Below are 26,622 nucleotides of genomic sequence, written 5' to 3'. Positions count from 1 at the left end.
CGGACCCCCGAGAGGAAGAGCGAGGAATAGAGCAGAGGGCAGCATCGAAGACAGTGTCATGAAAAAGGAGGAGAGCGCGAGGGAGAGGCAGAAGGGAGAGGTCAGAGAGAGCAGTACTGAGGGTAAAGAGGTTCCAGTCCGCTTTAGCAAACTGCCACCTAGGGAAGGAGAGGGAAGGACGAAAAGAGAAGAAGGAAACAAGGATGGGGAAATGGTCACTTCCATGGAGGTCATCAAGAACCTGCCACGTGAAATCTAAGTAAAGAGAAGAAGAGCAGAGAGAAAGATCAAGACAGGAAAGGGTGCGAGTCCGAGAGTCCAAATGAGTGGGCTCACCAGAATTCAGAAGAGACAGGGAAGAAGAGAGGATAAACGGCTCAAGAAGACGACCTCGGGTATTCGTCAGAACACCATCCCAAAGAAAATGACGACAATTGAAATCACCCAGCAGGAGCACAGGGTCCGGCAAGGATTCCAGGAGGTGTTTCAGATCAAGAAGAGAAAGCGGAACACTCTGGGGGAGATAAATGGAACAAACTGTGTACCATTTCCCCACAAAGATACGAGCAGCAGAACAATGGAGAGGCGAAGGAAAAAGTAAGGGGACAAAGGGAACATCAGTGCGAATCAAAAGAGCAGAAGAATTAGGAGCCCCAGCAACGGCTGGTAGGGGGAGAGAGAAAGGAATAGCCACGAAAACGACCAGGACGAACACCAAGCATCGGCTCCTGGAGACAGACACAAAGGGGGGAAAACCGCAAAATCAGAAGTTGGAGTTTGAGGAAATTGGCGTAATAACCTCGAACGTTCCATTGAAGAATAGATATCGACGAGAAGAGAAAGGACAACAACAGAGAACAAGGAAGAAACAAAGGCGAAAGAGCAACTAAGCACATTAAAGAATATCAGGGTCGGGAACAGGGTCAGCAAAGGCAGGGTTAGGGGGCATGGGTAAACTGAGCAAAGACGGAGGGAAGGAAGCGGGAAAACAGACCAGAGGGGGGCGGGCGGGGTCCGGAGGAGGAGGAGGAAGAGGAGGAGACAACGGACAGGAGCAGTCAAGGACAGCAGCAGGAAGAGGGGAAGTAGAAAGAGGGGAGCGCACCTCAGTAAGGGCAGCAACCGAGAGGGAAGCGGGGGCCAAAGAAACCTCCATAGCAGGAACAGGGGGCGCAACCACCGAAATGGGAGGGGAAGGAGCGATAGAGGCAGAAGTAGGGGCCGAGGAAGAAAGCGAAACCTTCTTACCCGCCGGGGAGGAGGAAGGAGAGGAGCCAGGCTTACGCTTCTGACGTAAAGAGACAGGTGTCCCAGCAACAACGTACCGGGTAACGGATTCTAGCGTCTCAACAGGAGAAGCTGAACGAGAGCACACACGACGGCCGTGTGGAGAGCAATGGAGATCAGCCCGCACCGACAGGCGGTGGGGAGAGTCAAGAGACGGAGGGGAAGGATGGGAATGAAGAACGGAGGGAGACGAAGAAGAAGACACAGGAGACAAGACAGACCGGGTAGAAAGGAAGGGAACCCCAGACAAAGGACCAGGAGGTGGATCCTTCGGGACAGAACTCAAAGGAACAGAGGAGGGGGCAGTGGGCGTATCAGGGTCCAAGGCCCGGAAACGGTTGTGAGTCTGAGGAAGAGGGGAAGGACGAGGAGAGGAACAGCGCAACACGCGAGCATAAGAAATATTAGCATAAGACGGGAGCCGGCGAACCTGGCGCTTCGCCTCAGGAAAAGAAAAACGCTCCCGGTGCTTCAAGTTGAGGACGGCTGCCTCAAGCTTGTAATGGACACACGAACGGGAGAAGGTAGGATGGGCCTCACCGCAGTTGAGGCAGCGAGCCTGGGGAAAAGTGCACTCCGACTTAGAGTGACCTTCGCCACCACACAAAGGAGAGAGAGAGTCACAGAGCAGCGGAGGGCACCATGCCCAAACCTCCAGCACTTGTTACAGAGCCGAGGAGAAGGAATGTACTCCTGGACAGAGCACCTGGCACCAGCAAGAATGACAGAGGGTGGAAGGGTCCTACCATCAAAGGTAATCTTCACAACCCGCAGGGGTTGACGGCGACTACCACGAGGGGGACGAGTAAACGAGTCCACCTGGAGAATATAATGGCCCTGGGCAGCAAGGATATGTCGAATATCGTCGTGGCATTCTCGCAGATCCCGAATACCGGTCGCAACGTGGGGCGGGAGGAGAATAGTGCCAACACTGGCGTTCAACTGAGGGTTCTTTGAGACCCGAACAGGGGTCTCGCCAAGGCAGGATAAGGCAGCCAAGCGGGAAGCTGCATCCTGAGAAGAAGCAGCAACGACACGTGTACCAAGACGAGTGGGGTTGAAAGTAATGGAGGCATCCACGGAATCAACGAGATGTCGATGGAGGGAGATTTCGTCAGGAGGCGCAGAATCAAGAGGGAGGAAATCAAAATATTTGGCCCATGAAGCGGGACCAAACAAGGCTTGATAGGTATCAGAACGGGAAGGAATCGAGCGAGGGCGGCCATGACGAGGACAGCGTTGAGAACCCCCATAGAGAGAGGGGTTAAAAGGCGCAGTAGTTACAACTAGAGAAGGAGCCGCGGCAGGGGACGAGGTAGTCACCACTGGGGGCTTGGGGCTCGACCCAACCACAGAGGAGGGAGGGGAGCCGAGGGGAGGAGTCAGAAAGGCCAAAGGAGGAGCAAGGTCGGGGCCCAAAGCAGCGGAGGCTACAGAGCCTGGTCTTCCAATACGGACCGACTCGGGGGCTTGGTCGCCCACCTCACGAGCCTGAGAAGGTAAAGGAGAAACAGCAGAAACCGTAGATATCATTGTTACGAAAAAGAAACATTCATTCACGAATGTGCCCCCACACCCACCATGGAGCCACAATTAGAGGCAGGACACCCAACAAGAAGCTATCGCCGATCATGCCGGGGCCCCCTAGGGGTGCGTCGTGAGTATACGCCCCACAAACTCCACCTTAAGAACCGCCAGTCCGTCGAGATCGGGTTCAGTGATGAAAGGAGGAATGACAATAAAAGGTTCCCCTCGCTCTCGACGTCGGGTACTACAGTTCTACGGGTGCAAGAGTATGCCTCCTCAAACACCCGGGCGTCAAAATAGAAGAAGTCCAAGGGAATAACCAAAACAAGCAAAAGGTCGGCAGGAAACGACAAGCAGATAGGAGAAGAGGAGGCAAGCAGGAATAGGTTAGTTAGTGATGACTAACTAGTTAGTTAGATAACAGTTAGTGATGTTATTATTCACTAGGAATAATAACATCACTAGCAATAATAACACTAGCAATAATAACACCACTAGCAATAATAACACCACTAGCAATAATAACACCACTAGCAATAATAACATCACTAGCAATAATAACACCACTAGCAATAATAACACCACTAGCAATAATAACACCACTAGCAATAATAACACCACTAGCAATAATAACACCACTAGCAATAATAACACCACTAGCAATAATAACACCACTAGCAATAATAACACCACTAGCAATAATAACATCACTAGCAATAATAACATCACTAGCAATAATAACATAACTAGCAATAATAACACCACTAGCAATAATAACACCACTAGCAATAATAACACCACTAGCAATAATAACACCACTAGCAATAATAACACCACTAGCAATAATAACATCACTAGCAATAATAACACCACTAGCAATAATAACACCACTAGCAATAATAACACCACTAGCAATAATAACACCACTAGCAATAATAACACCACTAGCAATAATAACATACAGCCCGTCCTCCAGTCATGGCAGTACTTTAGTTATGATGAGGACCATAGTATATATACAGACGTACAATGAAATTAAGTGGAAATTGGGAGTATTGGGTTGGACAAACTGGAAAACTGATGTGGCGAAGAGAAACTACAGTAACCTAACCTTCCTAGGTCTAACACACCATATCTTAGGTCTAATATAGTACATATGTGCGCTATACTTGGCCTCGGAATATTGAAGTTTGATTTTTGGCTTCATTTTTTTCCGATTCTCATATAGTGAATATTACAAAGTACTACTGTCTAATTGCTTAGAACGGCAGTCTTGGTACTGTGGAGCAGAAAGCAGAAAGATAGTTACAAAAAGCTATCTCAACAGGAGAATGGGTTGCAACCTAGCAACAATAACATCACTAGCAGCAACAAACATAGCAACAATAACATAACTAGCAGCAACAATAACATTACTAGCAGCAACAATAACATCACTAGCAGCAACAATAACATCACTAGCAGCAACAATAACATCACTAGCAGCAACAATAACATCACTAGCAGCAACAATAACATCACTAGCAGCAACAATAACATCACTAGCAGCAACAATAACATCACTAGCAGCAACAATAATATCACTAGCAGCAACAATAACATTACTAGCAGCAACAATAACATCACTAGCAGCAACAATAACATCACTAGCAGCAACAATAACATTACTAGCAGCAACAATAACATTACTAGCAGCAACAATAACATCACTAGCAGCAACAATAACATCACTAGCAGCAACGAACATAACAACAATAACATCACTAGCAGCAACAAACATAACAACAATAACATCACTAGCAGCAACAAACATAACAACAATAACATCACTAGCAGCAACAATAACATTACTAGCAGCAACAATAACATCACTAGCAGCAACAAACATAGCAACAATAACATCACTAGCAGCAACAATAACATTACTAGCAGCAACAATAACATCACTAGCAGCAACAATAACATCACTAGCAGCAACAATAACATCACTAGCAGCAACAAACATAGCAACAATAACATCACTAGCAGCAACAATAACATTACTAGCAGCAACAATAACATCACTAGCAGCAACAATAACATCACTAGCAGCAACAATAACATCACTAGCAGCAACAATAACATCACTAGCAGCAACAATAACATCACTAGCAGCAACAATAACATCACTAGCAGCAACAATAATATCACTAGCAGCAACAATAACATCACTAGCAGCAACAATAACATTACTAGCAGCAACAATAACATCACTAGCAGCAACAATAACATCACTAGCAGCAACAATAACATTACTAGCAGCAACAATAACATTACTAGCAGCAACAATAACATCACTAGCAGCAACAATAACATCACTAGCAGCAACGAACATAACAACAATAACATCACTAGCAGCAACAAACATAACAACAATAACATCACTAGCAGCAACAAACATAACAACAATAACATCACTAGCAGCAACAAACATAACAACAATAACATCACTAGCAGCAACAAACATAACAACAATAACATCACTAGCAGCAACAAACATAACAACAATAACATCACTAGCAGCAACAAACATAACAACAATAACATCACTAGCAGCAACAAATATAGCAACAATAACATCACTAGCAGCAACAAACATAACAATAACATCACTAGCAGCAACAAACATAACAATAACATCACTAGCAGCAACAATAACATCACTAGCAGCAACAATAACATCACTAGCAGCAACAATAACATCACTAGCAGCAACAAACATATCAATAACATCACGAGCAGCAACAAACATAACAACAATAACATCACTACCAGCAACAAACATGACAATAAAATCACTAGCAGCAACAATAACATCACTAGCAGCAACAAACATAACAACAATAACATCACTAGCAGCAACAAACATAGCAACAGTAACATCACTAGCAGCAACAATAACATCACTAGCAGCAACAAACATAACAATAACATCACTTGCAGCTACAAACATAGCAACAATAACATCACTACCAGCAACAAACATAGCAACAATAACATCACTAGCAGTAACAAACATAACAACAATAACATGACTAGCAGCAACAAACATAGCAACAATAACATCACTAGCAGCAACAAACATAGCAACAATAACATCACTAGCAGCAACAAACATAGCAACAATAACATCACTAGCAGCAACAATAACATCACTAGCGGCAACAAACATATTAATAACATCACTAGCAGCAACAAACATAGCAACAATAACATCACTAGCAGCAACAAACAACAATAACATCACTAGCAGCAACAAACATAACAATAACATTACTAGCAGCAACAATAACATCACTAGCAGCAACAATAACATCACTAGCAGCAACAAACATAGCAACAATAACATCACTAGCAGCAACAAACATTATAACAATAACATCACTAGCAGCAACAAACATAACAATAACATCACTAGCAGCAACAAACATAACAATAACATCACTAGCAGCAACAAACATAGCAACAATAACATCACTAGCAGCAACAATAACATCACTAGCAGCAACAAACATAACAACAATAATATCACTAGCAGCAACAAACATAACAATAACATCACTAGCAGCAACAATAACATCACTAGCAGCAACAAACATAACAATAACATCACTAGCAGCAACAAACATAGCAACAATAACATCACTAGCAGCAACAAACATAACAATAACATCACTAGCAGCAACAATAACATTACTAGCAGCAACAATAACATTACTAGCAGCAACAAACATAACAATAACATCACTAGCAGCAACAATAACATCACTAGCAGCAACAAACATAACAATAACATCACTAGTAGCAACAATAACATCACTAGCAACAACAATAACATCACTAGCAGCAACAATAACATCACTAGCAGCAACAATAACATCACTAGCAGCAACAATAACATCACTAGAAGCAACAATAACATCACTAGCAGCAACAAACATAACAATAACATCACTAGCAGCAACAATAACAGCACTAGCAGCAACAAACATAACAACAATAACATCACTAGCAGCAACAATAACATCACTAGCAGCAACAATAACATCACTAGCAGCAACAAACATAGCAACAATAACATCACTAGCAGCAACAAACATAGCAACAATAACATCACTAGCAGCAACAATAACATCACTAGCAGCAACAATAACATCACTAGCAGCAACAATAACGTCACTAGCAGCAACAAACATAACAACAATAACATCACTAGCAGCAACAAACATAACAACAATAACATCACTAGTAGCAACAATAACATCACTAGCAGCAACAAACATAACAACAATAACATCACTAGCAGCAACAAACATAGCAACAATAACATCACTAGCAGCAACAAACATAACAACAATAACATCACTAGCAGCAACAAACATAACAACAATAACATCACTAGCAGCAACAAACATAGCAACAGTAACATCACTAGCAGCAACAATAACATCACTAGCAGCAACAAACATAACAATAACATCACTAGCAGCAACAAACATAGCAACAATAACATCACTACCAGCAACAAACATAGCAACAATAACATCACTAGCAGCAACAAACATAACAACAATAACATGACTAGCAGCAACAAACATAGCAACAATAACATCACTAGCAGCAACAAACATAGCAACAATAACATCACTAGCAGCAACAAACATAGCAACAATAACATCACTAGCAGCAACAAACATAACAATAACATCACTAGCAGCAACAAACATAGCAACAATAACATCACTAGCAGCAACAAACATAACAATAACATCACTAACAGCAACAAACATAACAATAACATCACTAGCAGCAACAATAATATCACTAGCAGCAACAATAACATCACTAGCAGCAACAATAACATCACTAGCAGCAACAAACATAACAATAACATCACTAGCAGCAACAAACATAGCAACAATAACATCACTAGCAGCAACAAACATTACAACAATAACATCACTAGCAGCAACAAACATAACAATAACATCACTAGCAGCAACAAACATAACAATAACATCACTAGCAGCAACAAACATAGCAACAATAACATCACTAGCAGCAACAATAACATCACTAGCAGCAACAAACATAACAATAACATCACTAGCAGCAACAAACATAACAATAACATCACTAGCAGCAACAATAACATCACTAGCAGCAACAAACATAACAATAACATCACTAGCAGCAACAATAACATCACTAGCAGCAACAAACATAACAATAACATCACTAGCAGCAACAATAACATCACTAGCAGCAACAAACATAACAATAACATCACTAGCAGCAACAATAACATCACTAGCAGCAACAATAACATCACTAGCAGCAACAATAACATCACTAGCAGCAACAAACATAACAATAACATCACTAGCAGCAACAATAACATCACTTGCAGCAACAAACATAACAATAACATCACTAGCAGCAACAAACATAACAACAATAACATCACTAGCAGCAACAAACATAACAACAATAACATCACTAGCAGCAACAAACATAACAATAACATCACTAGCAGCAACAATAACATCACTAGCAACAACAATAACATCACTAGCAACAACAATAACATCACAAGCAGCAACAATAACATCACTAGCAGCAACAATAACATCACTAGCAGCAACAATAACATCACTAGCAGCAACAAACATAACAATAACATCACTAGCAGCAACAATAACATCACTAGCAGCAACAAACATAACAATAACATCACTAGCAGCAACAAACATAACAACAATAACATCACTAGTAGCAACAATAACATCACTAGCAGCAACAAACATAACAACAATAACATCACTAGCAGCAACAAACATAGCAACAATAACATCACTAGCAGCAACAAACATAACAACAATAACATCACTAGCAGCAACAAACATAACAACAATAACATCACTAGCAGCAACAAACATAGCAACAATAACATCACTAGCAGCAACAAACATAACAACAATAACATCACTAGCAGCAACAATAACATCACTAGCAGCAACAATAACATCACTAGCAGCAACAAACATAGCAACAATAACATCACTAGCAGCAACAAACATAACAACAATAACATCACTAGCAGCAACAATAACATCACTAGCAGCAACAATAACATCACTAGCAGCAACAATAACATCACTAGCAGCAACAATAACATCACTAGCAGCAACAAACATAGCAACAATAACATCACTAGCAGCAACAATAACATCACTAGCAGCAACAATAACATCACTAGCAGCAACAATAACATCACTAGCAGCAACAATAACATCACTTGCAGCAACAAACATAGCAACAATAACATAACTGGCAGCAACAAACATAGCAACAATAACATCACTAGCAGCAACAAACATAACAATAACATCACTAGCAGCAACAAACATAACAATAACATCACTAGCAGCAACAATAACATCACTAGCAGCAACAATAACATCACTAGCAGCAACAAACATAACAATAACATCACTAGCAGCAACAAACATAACAACAATAACATCACTAGCAGCAACAAACATAACAATAACATCACTAGCAGCAACAAACATAACAATAACATCACTAGCAGCAACAAACATAACAACAATAACATCACTAGCAGCAACAAACATAACAATAACATCACTAGCAGCAACAAACATAACAACAATAACATCACTAGCAGCAACAAACATAACAACAATAACATCACTAGCAGCAACAAACATAACAATAACATCACTAGCAGAAATCACGACAAAACAGTAGGAAAATAACAACATTAACATGAGCGCTAACAATGACAAAGTTACTGCACAATGATCAATACCTCCTTAACAACTTTACAAGGACGAGGACAACATGGAGATAAGGAGCGGAGAAAGAATCAATAACCAAGGGAAGCGTATATAGCAGGAGGGGTGGTGCATCACAGGCAACACCGGCGTCAGTGCAGACCCGTAAACGCCCTATGATCAACACTGGCAAGATTGCTGCAGAATGGTCAATACTTCCCTACGCCTGGGTCTACCTTTCTCTGCTCTATAATTACTGTATAATCTACCGCGCCGCTCCACCGGTAGAGGGCGTTGTTACTCCTTCGTACACTACCCTGGGAGACAATGGTTCACCACCCTGGGAGACGATGGTACACTACCCTGGGAGATGTTGGTACACTACCCTGGGAGATGTTGGTACACTACCCTGGGAGACGCAGGTACACCACCCTGGGAGACGATGGTATACTACCCTGGGAGGCGTTGGTAGACTACCCTGGGAGACGTTGGTAGACTACCCTGGGAGAAGTTGGTACACTACCCTGGGAGACGATGGTACACTACCCTGGGAGACGCAGGTACACTACCCTGGGAGACGATGGTACACCTCCCTAGGAGACGATGGTACAAAACTTGGAGACGATGGTACATCACCCTGGGAGACGACGGTACACCGCCCTGGGAGACGCAGGTACACTACCCTGGGAGACGCAGGTACACCACCCTGGGAGACGCAGGTACACCACCCTGGGAAACGATGGTACACCACCTTGGGAGACGATGGTACACTACCCTGGGAGGCGTTGGTACACTACCCACAGAGACGTTGGTACACTCCCTTGGGAGACGAAGGTACACTACCCTGGGAGACGATGGTACACTACCCTGGGAGACGATGGCACACCACCCTGGGACACGATGGTACACCACCCTGGGACACGATGGTACACTACCCTGGGAGACACAGGTACACCACCCTGGGAGATGTTGGTACACCACCCTGGGAGACTATGGTACACTACCCTGGGAGACGCAGGTAAACTACCCTGGGAGACGATGGTACAGTCCTGGGAGATGATGGTACACCACCCTGGGAGACGATGGTACACCACCCTGGGAGATTATGGTACACTACGCTGGTAGACGATGGTACACCACCCTGGGAGACGATAGTACAATACCCTGGGAGACGATGGAACACCACCCTGGGACACGATGGTACACCACCCTGGGAGACGATGGTACACCACCCTTGGAGACGATAGTACACCATCCTGGGAGACGATGGTACACTTCCCTGGGAGACGATGGTACACATCCGTGGGAGACGATGGTACACCACCCTGGGAGACGATGGTACACTACCCTGGGAGACGATGGTACACTACCCTGGGAGACGTTGGTACACTATCCTGTGAGACGATGGTGCATACCCTGGGAGACGATGGTTCACTACCATGGGAGTCGATGGTACACTACCCAGGGAGACGCAGGTACACCACCCTGAGAGACGCAGGTACACTACCCTGGGAGACACAGGTACACTATCTTAGGAGACGATGGTACACTACCCTGGGAGACGATGGTACGTTACCCTGGGAGACGATGGTACACTACCCAGGGAGACGATGGTACACTACCCTGGGAGACGATGGTACACTACCCTGGGAGACGATGGTACGCTACCCTGGGAGACGATGGTACACTACCCAGGGAGACGCAGGTACACCACCCTGGGAGACGCAGGTACACTACCCTGGGAGACGCAGGTACACTACCATGTGACACTATGGTACACTACCCTGGGAGACGATTGTACACTGCCCTGGGAGACGATGGTACACCTCCCTGGGAGACGATGGTACACCACCCTGGGAGACGCAGGTACCCCATCCTGGGAGACGATGGTACACCACCCTGGGAGACGCATGTACACCACCATGGGAGAGGACGGTACACTACCCTGGGAGACAACGGTACACTACCCTGGGAGACGACGGTACACTACCCTGGGAGACAACGGTACACTACCCTGGGAGACGATGGTACACTACCCTGGGAGACGACGGTACACCACCCTGGAGACGATGGTACACCACACTGGGAGACGATGGTACACCACCCTGGGAGACGATGTTACACTACCCTGGGAGACGATGGTACACTACCCTGAGAGACGTTGGTACTCTACCCTGAGAGACGATGGTACACCACCCTGGAAGACGACGGTACACCCCCTGGGAGACGATGGTACACTACCTTGGGAGACGATGGTACACTACCCTGGGAGACGACGGTACACTACCCTTGGAGACGCAGGTACCCCACCCTGGGAGACGCAGGTACACTACCCTGGGAGACGACGATACACCACCCTGGGAGACGCAGGTACACCACCTTGGGAGACGATCGTACACCACCCTGGGAGACGACGGTACACCGCCCTGGGAGACGCAGGTACACTACCCTGGGAGACGCAGGTACACCACCCTGGGAGACGCAGGTACACCACCCTGGGAAACGATGGTACACCACCTTGGGAGACGATGGTACACTACCCTGGGAGGCGTTAGTACACTACCCACGGAGACGTTGGTACACTCCCCTGGGAGACGAAGGTACACTACCCTGGGAGACGATGGTACACTACCCTGGGAGACGATGGTACACTACCCTGGGAGACGATGGCACACCACCCTGGGACACGATGGTACACCACCCTGGGACACGATGGTACACTACCCTGGGAGACACAGGTACACCACCCTGGGAGATGTGGGTACACCACCCTGGGAGACTATGGTACACTACCCTGGGAGACGCAGATAAACTACCCTGGGAGACGATGGTACAGTCCTGGGAGATGATGGTACACCACCCTGGGAGACGATGGTACACCACCCTGGGAGATTATGGTACACTACGCTGGTAGACGATGGTACACCACCCTGGGAGACGATAGTACAATACCCTGGGAGACGATGGAACACCACCCTGGGACACGATGGTACACCACCCTGGGAGACGATGGTACACCACCCTTGGAGACGATAGTACACCATCCTGGGAGACGATGGTACACTTCCCTGGGAGACGATGGTACACTTCCGTGGGAGACGATGGTACACCACCCTGGGAGACGATGGTACACTACCCTGGGAGACGATGTTACACTACCCTGGGAGACGTTGGTACACTATCCTGTGAGACGATGGTACATACCCTGGGAGACGATGGTACACTACCATGGGAGTCGATGGTACACTACCCAGGGAGACGCAGGTACACCACCCTGGGAGACGCAGGTACACTATCCTGGGAGACGATGGTACACTACTCTCGGAGACGATGGTACGTTACCCTGGGAGACGATGGTACACTACCCTGGGAGACGATGGTACACTACCCTGGGAGACGATGGTACACTACCCTGGGAGACGATGGTACACTACCCTGGGAGACGATGGTACACTGCCCTGGGAGACGATGGTACACCTCCCTGGGAGACGATGGTACACCACCCTGGGAGACGCAGGTACACAATCCTGGGAGACGCATGTACACCACCATGGGAGACGACGGTACACTACCCTGGGAGACGACGGTACACTACCCTGGGAGACAAAGGTACACTACCCTGGGAGACGATGGTACACTACCCTGGGAGACGACGGTACACCACCCTGGGAGACGATGTTACACTACCCTGGGAGACGATGGTACACTACCCTGAGAGACGTTGGTACTCTACCCTGGGAGACGATGGTACACCACCCTGGAAGACGACGGTACACCCCCTGGGAGACGATGGTACACTACCTTGGGAGACGATGGTACACTACCCTGGGAGACGACGGTACACTACCCTTGGACACGCAGGTACCCCACCCTGGGAGACGCAGGTACACTACCCTGGGAGACGACGATACACCACCCTGGGAGACGCAGGTACACCACCTTGGGAGACGATCGTACACCACCCTGGGAGACGCTGGTACACCACCCTGGGAGACGCAGGTACACCACCTTGGGAGACGATCGTACACCACCCTGGGAGACGATGGTACACCACCCTGGGAGACGATCGTACACCACCCTGGGAGACGATGGTACACCACCCTGGGAGGCGCAGGTACACCACCTTGGGAGACGATCGTACACCACCCTGGGAGACGATGGTACACCACCCTGGGAGACGACGATACACCACCCTGGGAGACGACGGTACACCACCATGGGAGACGACGGTACACCACCTTGGGAGACGACGGTACACCACCCTGGGAGACGACGGTACACTACCCTGGGAGACGCAGTAATACAACCGTTCCATAGGTCTCCGTAGACACTAAGTATCCCCCATACACCCTACACGGGCCTAATTAATTAATTAGGAGCGGCAGGTGCCACTAATTAGGCCCGAGCACCTTCCTCCTTATTTCCAAAAATCTTGAAGAGGAAAATACTTGAGTAATTCTGTGAGGTTTAGACGCTGCCAATGTTTACATTGGGACGAGAGGCTGAGGATCTTATTTTTAGTATTAACTATCAGTTATTATTATTCTTAACTTCTACTGAGGATAATAATATTAATAATATTAAGAAGCAGCAGATGATGAAAAATAATATCTATACAAAGAACAATATTAATTACAATGATAATAATATTAAGTGATGTTTTCTCACAGACATAATAACACAATACAGAGTGCACCACATCACTGATGTTATAACACACCAGAGTGCACCACATCACTGATGTTATAAAACCCCGGAGTGCACCACATCACTGATGCTATAACACACACCAGAGTGCACCACATCACTGATGTTATAACACCCCAGAGTGCACCACATCACTGATGCTATAACACACACCAAAGTGCACCACATCACTGATGCTATAACACCCCAGAGTGCACCACATCACTGATGCTATAACACACCAGAGTGCACCACATCACTGATGCTATAACACACCAGAGTGCACCACATCACTGATGCTATAACAAACTAGAGTGCACCACATCACTGATGCTATAACACCCCAGAGTGCACCACATCACTGATGCTATAACACCCCAGAGTGCACCACATCACTGATGCTATAACACACCAGAGTGCACCACATCACTGATGCTATAACACACCAGAGTGCACCACATCACCCTCATGCTATAACACACCAGAGTGCACCACATCACTGATGCTATAATACACCAGAGTGCACCACATCACTGATGCTATAACACACCAGAGTGCACCACATCACTGATGCTATAACACACCAGAGTGCACCACATCACTGATGCTATAACACCCCAGAGTGCACCACATCACTGATGCTATAACACACCAGAGTGCACCACATCACTGATGCTATAACACACCAGAGTGCACCACATCACTGATGCTATAACACCGCAGAGTGCACCACATCACTGATGATATAACACACCAGAGTGCACCACATCACTGATGCTATAACACACCAGAGTGCACCACATCACTGATGCTATAACACCCCAGAGTGCACCACATCACTGATGCTATAACACCCCAGAGTGCACCACATCACTGATGCTATAACACCCCAGAGTGCTCCACATCACTGATGCTATAACACACCAGAGTGCACCACATCACTGATGCTATAACACACCAGAGTGCACCACATCACCCTCATGCTATAACACCCCAGAGTGCACCACATCACCCTCATGCTATAACACCCCAGAGTGCACCACATCACTGATGCTATAACACCCCAGAGTGCACCACATCACTGATGCTATAAGACACCAGAGTGCACCATATCACTGATGCTATAACACACCAGAGTGCACCACATCACCCTCATGCTATAACACCCCAGAGTGCACCACATCACTGATGCTATAACACCCCAGAGTGCACCACATCACTGATGCTATAACACCCCAGAGTGCACCACATCACCCTCATGCTATAACACCCCAGAGTGCCCCACATCACTGATGCTATAACACCCCAGAGTGCACCACATCACTGATGCTATAACACTCCAGAGTGCACCACATCACTGATGCTATAACACCCAGAGTGCACCAAATCACTGATGCTATAACACACCAGAGTGCACCACATCACTGATGCTATAACACACCAGAGTGCACCACATCACTGATGCTATAACACACCAGAGTGCACCACATCACTGATGCTATAACACACCAGAGTGCACCACATCACTGATTCTATAACACACCAGAGTGCACCACATCACTGATGCTATAACACACCAGAGTGCACCACATCACTGATGCTATAACACACACCAGAGTGCACCACATCACTGATGCTATAACACCCCAGAGTGCACCACATCACTGATGCTATAACACACACCAAAGTGCACCACATCACTGATGCTATAACACCCCAGAGTGCACCACATCACTGATGCTATAACACACCAGAGTGCACCACATCACTGATGCTATAACACACCAGAGTGCACCACATCACTGATGCTATAACACACTAGAGTGCACCACATCACTGATGCTATAACACCCCAGAGTGCACCACATCACTGATGCTATAACACCCCAGAGTGCACCACATCACTGATGCTATAACACACCAGAGTGCACCACATCACTGATGCTATAACACACCAGAGTGCACCACATCACCCTCATGCTATAACACACCAGAGTGCACCACATCACTGATGCTATAATACACCAGAGTGCACCACATCACTGATGCTATAACACACCAGAGTGCACCACATCACTGATGCTATAACACACCAGAGTGCACCACATCACTGATGCTATAACACCCCAGAGTGCACCACATCACTGATGCTATAACACACCAGAGTGCACCACATCACTGATGCTATAACACACCAGAGTGCACCACATCACTGATGCTATAACACACCAGAGTGCACCACATCACTGATGCTATAACACACCAGAGTGCACCACATCACTGATGCTATAACACCCCAGAGTGCACCACATCACTGATGCTATAACACCCCAGAGTGCACCACATCACTGATGCTATAACACACCAGAGTGCACCACATCACTGATGCTATAACACACCAGAGTGCACCACATCACCCTCATGCTATAACACACCAGAGTGCACCACATCACTGATGCTATAACACACCAGAGTGCACCACATCACTGATGCTATAACACACCAGAGTGCACCACATCACTGATGCTATAACACACCAGAGTGCACCACATCACTGATGCTATAACACCCCAGAGTGCACCACATCACTGATGCTATAACACACCAGAGTGCACCACATCACTGATGCTATAACACACCAGAGTGCACCACATCACTGATGCTATAACACCCCAGAGTGCACCACATCACTGATGCTATAACACCCCAGAGTGCACCACATCACTGATGCTATAACACCCCAGAGTGCTCCACATCACTGATGCTATAACACACCAGAGTGCACCACATCACTGATGCTATAACACACCAGAGTGCACCACATCACCCTCATGCTATAACACCCCAGAGTGCACCACATCACCTGATGCTATAACACCCCAGAGTGCACCACATCACTGATGCTATAACACACCAGAGTGCACCACATCACTGATGCTATAACGACACCAGAGTGCACCATATCACTGATGCTATAACACACCAGAGTGCACCACATCACCTATGCTATAACACCCAGAGTGCACCACATCACTGATGCTATAACACACCAGAGTGCACCACATCACTGATGCTATAACACACCAGAGTGCACCACATCACCCTCATGCTATAACACCCCAGAGTGCACCACATCACTGATGCTATAACACCCCAGAGTGCACCACATCACTGATGCTATAACACTCCAGAGTGCACCACATCACTGATGCTATAACACACCAGAGTGCACCAAATCACTGATGCTATAACACACCAGAGTGCACCACATCACTGATGCTATAACACACCAGAGTTGCACCACATCACTGATGCTATAACACACCAGAGTGCACCACATCACTGATGCTATAACACACCAGAGTGCACCACATCACTGATGCTATAACACACCAGAGTGCACCACATCACTGATGCTATAACACACCAGAGTGCACCACATCACTGATGCTATAACACACACCAGAGTGCACCACATCACTGATGCTATAACACCCCAGAGTGCACCACATCACTGATGCTATAACACACACCAAAGTGCACCACATCACTGATGCTATAACACACACCAAAGTGCACCACATCACTGATGCTATAACACCCCAGAGTGCACCACATCACTGATGCTATAACACACCAGAGTGCACCACATCACTGATGCTATAACACACCAGAGTGCACCACATCACTGATGCTATAACACACCTAGAGTGCACCACATCACTGATGCTATAACACCCAGAGGTGCACCACATCACTGATGCTATAACACCCCAGAGTGCACCACATCACTGATGCTATAACACACCAGAGTGCACCACATCACTGATGCTATAACACACCAGAGTGCACCACATCACCCTCATGCTATAACACACCAGAGTGCACCACATCACTGATGCTATAATACACCAGAGTGCACCACATCACTGATGCTATAACACACCAGAGTGCACCACATCACTGATGCTATAACACACCAGAGTGCACCACATCACTGATGCTATAACACCCCAGAGTGCACTACATCACTGATGCTATAACACACCAGAGTGCACCACATCACTGATGCTATAACACACCAGAGTGCACCACATCACTGATGCTATAACACCCCAGAGTGCACCACATCACTGATGCTATAACACCCCAGAGTGCACCACATCACTGATGCTATAACACCCCAGAGTGCTCCACATCACTGATGCTATAACACACCAGAGTGCACCACATCACTGATTCTATAACACACCAGAGTGCACCACATCACCCTCATGCTATAACACCCCAGAGTGCACCACATCACCCTCATGCTATAACACACCAGAGTGCATCACATCACTGATGCTATAACACCCCAGAGTGCACCACATCACTGATGCTATAACACCCCAGAGTGCACCACATCACTGATGCTATAAGACACCAGAGTGCACCATATCACTGATGCTATAACACACCAGAGTGCACCACATCACCCTCATGCTATAACACCCCAGAGTGCACCACATCACTGATGCTATAACACCCCAGAGTGCACCACATCACTGATGCTATAACACCCCAGAGTGCACCACATCACTGATGCTATAACACACCAGAGTGCACCACATCACCCTCATGCTATAACACCCCAGAGTGTACCACATCACTGATGCTATAACACCCCTGAGTGCACCACAACACTGATGCTATAACACTCCAGAGTGCACCACATCACTGATGCTATAACACCCAGAGTGCACCAAATCACTGATGCTATAACACACAAGAGTGCACCACATCACTGATGCTATAACACACCAGAGTGCACCACATCACTGATGCTATAACACACCAGAGTGCACCACATCACTGATGCTATAACACACCAGAGTGCACCACATCACTGATGCTATAACACACCAGAGTGCACCACATCACTGATGCTATAACACACCAGAGTGCACCACATCACTGATGCTATAACACACCAGAGTGCACCACATCACTGATGCTATAACACACCAGAGTGCACCACATCACTGATGCTATAACACACCAGAGTGCACCACATCACTGATGCTATAACACACCAGAGTGCACCACATAACTGATGGTATAACACACCAGAGTGCACCACATCACTGATGCTATAACACCCCAGAGTGCACCACATCACTGATGCGATAACACACCAGAGTGCACCACATCACTGATGCGATAACACACCAGAGTGCACCACATCACTGATGCGATAACACACCAGAGTGCACCACATCACTGATGCGATAACACACCAGAGTGCACCACATCACTGATGCTATAACACCCCAGAGTGCACCACATCACTGATGCTATAACACCTCAGAGTGCACCACATCACTGATGCTATAACACACCAGAGTGCACCACATAACTGATTCTATAACACACCAGAGTGCACCACATCACTGATGCTATAACATCCCAGAGTGCACCACATCACTGATGCTATAACACACCAGAGTGCACCACATCACTGATGCTATAACACCTCAGAGTGCACCACATCACTGATGCTATAACACCTCAGAGTGCACCACATCACTGATGCTATAACACACCAGAGTGCACCACATCACTGATGATATAACACACCAGAGTGCACCACATAACTGATGCTATAACACACCAGAGTGCACCACATCACTGATGCTATAACACACCAGAGTGCACCACATCACTGATGCTATAACACACCAGAGTGCACCACATCATTGATGCTATAACACACCAGAGTGCACCACATAACTGATGCTATAACATACCAGAGTGCACCACATCACTGATGCTATAACACACCAGAGTGCACCACATAACTGATGCTATAACATACCAGAGTGCACCACATCACTGATGCTATAACACACCAGAGTGCACCACATAACTGATGCTATAACATACCAGAGTGCACCACATCACTGATGCTATAACACACCAGAGTGCACCACATCACTGATGCGATAACACACCAGAGTGCACCACATCTATAATGCACTCCAATACAATGCAAGTATAGCAGTCCACAGTCTTGTGTTGAGTTGTGAAGCATCCTGTGAGACGCCTGAAGCTTAACAAGCTGCATGCAATAATTTATCATAAAGACACAAAGTTTTGCTGTAGTAATGTAGAATTTGGGTTTTAAAATGTGCTTTAAACTTCCTCACGAAATTTAAAAGATTAATAATTCTCTCACTCGGATTTGATTGATCATTGCAGTTGAAGGCTTGTTGAAGCACTGCAGCATTACAGGATTGTTGAAACACTGCAACACTGTAGGCTTGTTGAAGCACTGCAACACTGTAGGCTAGTTGAAGCACTGCAACACTGTAGGCTTGTTGAAGCACTGCAACACTGTAGGCTTGTCGAAGCACTGCAACACTGTAGGCTTGTTCAAGCACTGCAGCATTACAGGCTTGTTGAAGCACTGCAACACTGTAGGCTTGTTGAAGCACTGCAACACTGTAGGCTTGTTGAAGCACTGCAGCATTACAGGATTGTTGAAACACTGCAACACTGTAGGCTTGTTGAAGCACTGCAACACTGTAGGCTAGTTGAAGCACTGCAACACTGTAGGCTTGTTGAAGCACTGCAACACTGTAGGCTTGTTGAAGCACTGCAACACTGTAGGCTTGTTCAAGCACTGCAGCATTACAGGCTTGTTGAAGCACTGCAACACTGTAGGCTTGTTGAAGCACTGCAACACTGTAGGCTTGTTGAAGCACTGCAACACTGTAGGCTTGTTGAAGCAATGCAACACTGTAGGCTTGTTGAAGCACTGCAGCATTACAGGCTTGTTGAAGCACTGCAACACTGTAGGCTTGTTGAAGCACTGCAGCATTACAGGCTTGTTGAAGCACTGCAGCATTACAGGCTTGTTGAAGCACTGCAACACTGTAGGCTTGTTGAAGCACTGCAAGCACTTAAGGCTTGTTGAAGCACTGCAGCATTACAGGCTTGTTGAAGCACTGCAGCATTACAGGCTTGTTGAAGCACTGCAGCATTACAGGCTTGTTGAAGCACTGCAGCATTACAGGCTTGTTGAAGCACTGCAACACTGTAGGCTTGTTGAAGCACTGCAGCATTACAGGCTTGTTGAAGCACTGCAGCATAACAGGCTTGTTGAAGCACTGCAACACTGTAGGCTTGTTGAAGCCCTGCAGCATTACAGGCTTGTTGAAGCACTGCAGCATAACAGGCTTGCTGAAGCACTGTAATACTGTAGGCGTGTTGAAGCACTGCAGCATTACAGGCTTGTTGAAGCACTGCAGCATTACAGGCTTGTTGAAGCACTGCAGCATTACAGGCTTGTTGAAGCACTGCAACACTGTAGGCTTGTTGAAGCACTGTAGCATTACAGGCTTGTTGAAACACTGCAGCATTACAGGCTTGTTGAAGCACTGCAGCATTACAGGCTTGTTGAAGCACTGCAACACTGTAGGCTTGTTGAAGCACTGCAGCATTACAGGCTTGTTGAAGCACTGCAGCATAACAGGCTTGTTGAAGCACTGCAACACTGTAGGCTTGTTGAAGCCCTGCAGCATTACAGGCTTGTTGAAGCACTGCAGCATTACAGGCTTGTTGAAGCACTGCAAAACTGTAGGCTTGTTGAAGCCCTGTAACACTGTTGGCTTGTTGAAGCACTGCAAAACTGTAGGCTTGTTGAAGCCCTGTAACACTGTTGGCTTGTTGAAGCACTGCAGCATTACAGGCTTGTTGAAGCACTGCAGCATTACAGGCTTGTTGAAGCACTGCAGCATTACAGGCTTGTTGAAGCACTGCAACACTGTAGGCTTGTTGAAGCACTGCAACACTGTAGGCTTGTTGAAGCACTGCAACACTGTAGGCTTGTTGAAGCACTGCAACACTGTAGGCTTGTTGAAGCACTGCAACACTGTAGGCTTGTTGAAGCACTGCAGCATTACAGGCTTGTTTAAGCACTGCAACACTGTAGGCTTGTTGAAGCACTGCAACACTGTAGGCTTGTTGAAGCACTGCAACACTGTAGGCTTGTTGAAGCACTGCAACACTGTAGGCTTGTTGAAGCACTGCAACACTGTAGGCTTGTTGAAGCACTGCAACACTGTAGGCTTGTTGAAGCACTGCAACACTGTAGGCTTGTTGAAGCACTGCAACACTGTAGGCTTGTTGAAGCACTGCAGCACTTACAGGCTTGTTGAAGCACTGCAGCACTACAGGCTTGTTGAAGCACTGCAACACTGTAGGCTTGTTGAAGCACTGCAGCATTACAGGCTTGTTGAAGCACTGCAACACTGTAGGCTTGTTGAAGCACTGCAGCATTACAGGCTTGTTGAAGCACTGCAGCATTACAGGCTTGTTGAAGCACTGCAACACTGTAGGCTTGTTGAAGCACTGCAACACTGTAGGCTTGTTGAAGCACTGCAGCATTACAGGCTTGTTGAAGCACTGCAGCATTACAGGCTTGTTGAAGCACTGCAGCATTACAGGCTTGTTGAAGCACTGCAGCATTACAGGCTTGTTGAAGCACTGCAACACTGTAGGCTTGTTGAAGCACTGCAGCATTACAGGCTTGTTGAAGCACTGCAGCATAACAGGCTTGTTGAAGCACTGCAACACTGTAGGCTTGTTGAAGCCCTGCAGCATTACAGGCTTGTTGAAGCACTGCAGCATAACAGGCTTGCTGAAGCACTGCAATACTGTAGGCTTGTTGAAGCACTGCAGCATTACAGGCTTGTTGAAGCACTGCAGCATTACAGACTTGTTGAAGCACTGCAGCATTACAGGCTTGTTGAAGCACTGCAACACTGTAGGCTTGTTGAAGCACTGTAGCATTACAGGCTTGTTGAAACACTGCAGCATTACAGGCTTGTTGAAGCACTGCAGCATTACAAGCTTGTTGAAGCACTGCAACACTGTAGGCTTGTTGAAGCACTGCAGCATTACAGGCTTGTTGAAGCACTGCAGCATAACAGGCTTGTTGAAGCACTGCAACACTGTAGGCTTGTTGAAGCCCTGCAGCATTACAGGCTTCTTGAAGCACTGCAGCATTACAGGCTTGTTGAAGCACTGCAACACTGTAGGCTTGTTGAAGCCCTGTAACACTGTTGGCTTGTTGAAGCACTGCAGCATTACAGGCTTGTTGAAGCACTGCAGCATTACAGGCTTGTTGAAGCACTGCAGCATTACAGGCTTGTTGAAGCACTGCAACACTGTAGGCTTGTTGAAGCACTGCAACACTGTAGGCTTGTTGAAGCACTGCAACACTGTAGGCTTGTTGAAGCACTGCAACACTGTAGGCTTGTTGAAGCACTGCAACACTGAAGGCTTGTTGAAGCACTGCAGCATTACAGGCTTGTTTAAGCACTGCAACACTGTAGGCTTGTTGAAGCACTGCAACACTGTAGGCTTGTTGAAGCACTGCAACACTGTAGGCTTGTTGAAGCACTGCAACACTGTAGGCTTGTTGAAGCACTGCAACACTGTAGGCTTGTTGAAGCACTGCAACACTGTAGGCTTGTTGAAGCACTGCAACACTGTAGGCTTGTTGAAGCACTGCAACACTGTAGGCTTGTTGAAGCACTGCAGCATTACAGGCTTGTTGAAGCACTGCAGCATTACAGGCTTGTTGAAGCACTGCAGCATTACAAGCTTGTTGAAGCACTGCAACACTGTAGGCTTGTTGAAGCACTGCAGCATTAAAGGCTTGTTGAAACACTGCAGCATTACAGGCTTGTTGAAGCACTGCAACATTACAGGCTTGTTGAAACACTGCAACACTGTAGGCTTGTTGAAGCACTGCAACACTGTAGGCTTGTTGAAGCACTGCAGCATTACAGGCTTGTTGAAGCACTGCAGCATTACAGGCTTGTTGAAGCACTGCAGCATTACAGGCTTGTTGAAGCACTGCAACACTGTAGGCTTGTTGAAGCACTGTAACACTGTAGGCTTGTTGAAGCACTGCAGCATTACAGGCTTGTTGAAGCACTGCAGCATTACAGGCTTGTTGAAGCACTGCAACACTGCAGGCTTGTTGAAGCACTGCAGCATTACAGGCTTGTTGAAGCACTACAGCATTACAGGCTTGTTGAAGCACTGCAGCATTACAGGCTTGTTGAAGCACTGCAACACAGTAGGCTTGTTGAAGCCCTGCAGCATTACAGGCTTGTTGAAGCACTGCAACACTGTAGGCTTGTTGAAGCACTGCAGCATTACAGGCTTGTTGAAGCACTGCAGCATAACAGGCTTGTTGAAGCACTGCAACACTGTAGGCTTGTTGAAGCCCTGCAGCATTACAGGCTTGTTGAAGCACTGCAGCATTACAGGCTTGTTGAAGCACTGCAACACTGTAGGCTTGTTGAAGCACTGCAGCATTACAGGCTTGTTGAAGCACTGCAGCATTACAGGCTTGTTGAAGCACTGCAGCATTAAAGGCTAGTTGAAGCACTGCAATACTGTAGGCTTGTTGAAGCACTGCAGCATTACAGGCTTGTTGAAGCACTGCAGCATTACAGGCTTGTTGAAGCACTGCAACACTGTAGGCTTGTTGAAGCACTGCAGCATTACAGGCTTGTTGAAACACTGCAGCATTACAGGCTTGTTGAAGCACTGCAGCATTACAGGCTTGTTGAAGCACTGCAACACTGTAGGCTTGTTGAAGCCCTGTAACAATGTAGGTTTGTTGAAGCACTGCAGCATTACAGGCTTATTGAAGCACTGCAGCATTACAGGCTTGTTGAAGCACTGCAACACTGTAGGCTTGTTGAAGCCCTGTAACACTGTAGGCTTGTTGAAGCACTGCAGCATTACAGGCTTGTTGAAGCACTGCAGCATTACAGGCTTGTTGAAGCACTGCAGCATTACAGGCTTGTTGAAGCACTGCAACACTGTAGGCTTGTTGAAGCACTGCAACACTGTAGGCTTGTTGAAGCACTGCAGCATTACAGGCTTGTTGAAACACTGCAGCATTACAGGCTTGTTGAAGCACTGCAGCATTACAGGCTTGTTGAAGCACTGCAACACTGTAGGCTTGTTGAAGCCCTGTAACACTGTAGGCTTGTTGAAGCCCTGTAACACTGTAGGCTTGTTGAAGCACTGCAGCATTACAGGCTTGTTGAAGCACTGCAGCATTACAGGCTTGTTGAAGCACTGCAGCATTACAGGCTTGTTGAAGCACTGCAACACTGTAGGCTTGTTGAAGCCCTGTAACACTGTAGGCTTGTTGAAGCACTGCAGCATTACAGGCTTGTTGAAGCACTGCAGCATTACAGGCTTGTTGAAGCACTGCAGCATTACAGGCTTGTTGAAGCACTGCAGCATTACAGGCTTGTTGAAGCACTGCAACACTGTAGGCTTGTTGAAGCACTGCAGCATAACAGGCTTGTTGAAGCACTGCAACACTGTAGGCTTATTGAAGCACTGCAACACTGTAGGCTTGTTGAAGCACTGCATCATTACAGGCTTGTTTATGCACTGCATCACTGTAGGCTTGTTGAAGCACTGCAACACTGTAGGCTTGTTGAAGCACTGCAACACTGTAGGCTTGTTGAAGCACTGCAACACTGTAGGCTTGTTGAAGCACTGCAACACTGTAGGCTTGTTGAAGCACTGCAACACTGTAGGCTTGTTGAAGCACTGCAACACTGTAGGCTTGTTGAAGCACTGCAGCATTACAGGCTTGTTGAAACACTGCAGCATTACAGGCTTGTTGAAGCACTGCAACATTACAGGCTTGTTGAAACACTGCAACACTGTATGCTTGTTGAAGCACTGCAACACTGTAGGTTTGTTGAAGCACTGCAGCATTACAGGCTTGTTGAAGCACTGCAGCATTACAGGCTTGTTGAAGCACTGCAGCATTACAGGCTTGTTGAAGCACTGCAGCATTACAGGCTTGTTGAAGCACTGCAACACTGTAGGCTTGTTGAAGCCCTGCAGCATTACAGGCTTGTTGAAGCACTGCAACACTGTAGGCTTGTTGAAGCACTGCAGCATTACAGGCTTGTTGAAGCACTGTAGCATTACAGGCTTGTTGAAGCACTGCAGCATTACAGGCTTGTTGAAGCACTGCAACACTGTAGGCTTGTTGAAGCCCTGTAACACTGTAGGCTTGTTGAAGCACTGCAGCATTACAGGCTTGTTGAAGCACTGCAGCATTACAGGCTTGTTGAAGCACTGCAACACTGCAGGCTTGTTGAAGCACTGCAGCATTACAGGCTTGTTGAAGCACTACAGCATTACAGGCTTGTTGAAGCACTGCAGCATTACAGGCTTGTTGAAGCAC

At 46.7% G+C, this 26,622-nt stretch overlaps 2 protein-coding genes across 2 annotated transcripts in view; both read right to left on the bottom strand.

Moving 5' to 3' along the window:
• Positions 1 to 3,250: 3,250 nt before the first annotated feature.
• On the bottom strand, positions 3,251 to 5,905 carry LOC138368940 (UDP-3-O-(3-hydroxymyristoyl)glucosamine N-acyltransferase-like). Its single transcript, XM_069331665.1, has 2 exons — positions 5,574 to 5,905; positions 3,251 to 3,740 (listed from the first exon to the last, which is right to left on the bottom strand). The coding sequence occupies exons 1-2, from the start codon at positions 5,903 to 5,905 to the stop codon at positions 3,251 to 3,253; spliced, it is 822 nt and encodes a 273-aa protein (XP_069187766.1).
• A 14,762-nt stretch (positions 5,906 to 20,667) lies between these two features.
• Positions 20,668 to 26,622, bottom strand: part of LOC138368939 (uncharacterized) — a 7,575-nt gene continuing 1,620 nt past the window's right edge. The window contains exons 3-13 of the mRNA XM_069331664.1: positions 26,580 to 26,622; positions 26,364 to 26,486; positions 25,311 to 25,622; positions 24,933 to 25,163; positions 24,420 to 24,569; positions 23,988 to 24,083; positions 23,367 to 23,516; positions 22,989 to 23,111; positions 21,908 to 22,084; positions 21,530 to 21,679; positions 20,668 to 20,841 (exon numbers count right to left, since the gene is read on the bottom strand). The exon at positions 26,580 to 26,622 is cut by the window's right edge and continues 107 nt beyond it. Of these exons, the coding sequence (XP_069187765.1) occupies positions 20,668 to 20,841; positions 21,530 to 21,679; positions 21,908 to 22,084; positions 22,989 to 23,111; positions 23,367 to 23,516; positions 23,988 to 24,083; positions 24,420 to 24,569; positions 24,933 to 25,163; positions 25,311 to 25,622; positions 26,364 to 26,486; positions 26,580 to 26,622 (1,729 nt within the window). The remainder of the gene's footprint in view (positions 20,842 to 21,529; positions 21,680 to 21,907; positions 22,085 to 22,988; positions 23,112 to 23,366; positions 23,517 to 23,987; positions 24,084 to 24,419; positions 24,570 to 24,932; positions 25,164 to 25,310; positions 25,623 to 26,363; positions 26,487 to 26,579) is intronic.

Source organism: Procambarus clarkii, chromosome 26 (genome assembly GCF_040958095.1).
Source record: "Procambarus clarkii isolate CNS0578487 chromosome 26, FALCON_Pclarkii_2.0, whole genome shotgun sequence".
Taxonomy (NCBI): Eukaryota; Metazoa; Arthropoda; class Malacostraca; order Decapoda; family Cambaridae; genus Procambarus; species Procambarus clarkii.
This window is presented reverse-complemented; position numbering and strand designations above follow the sequence as displayed.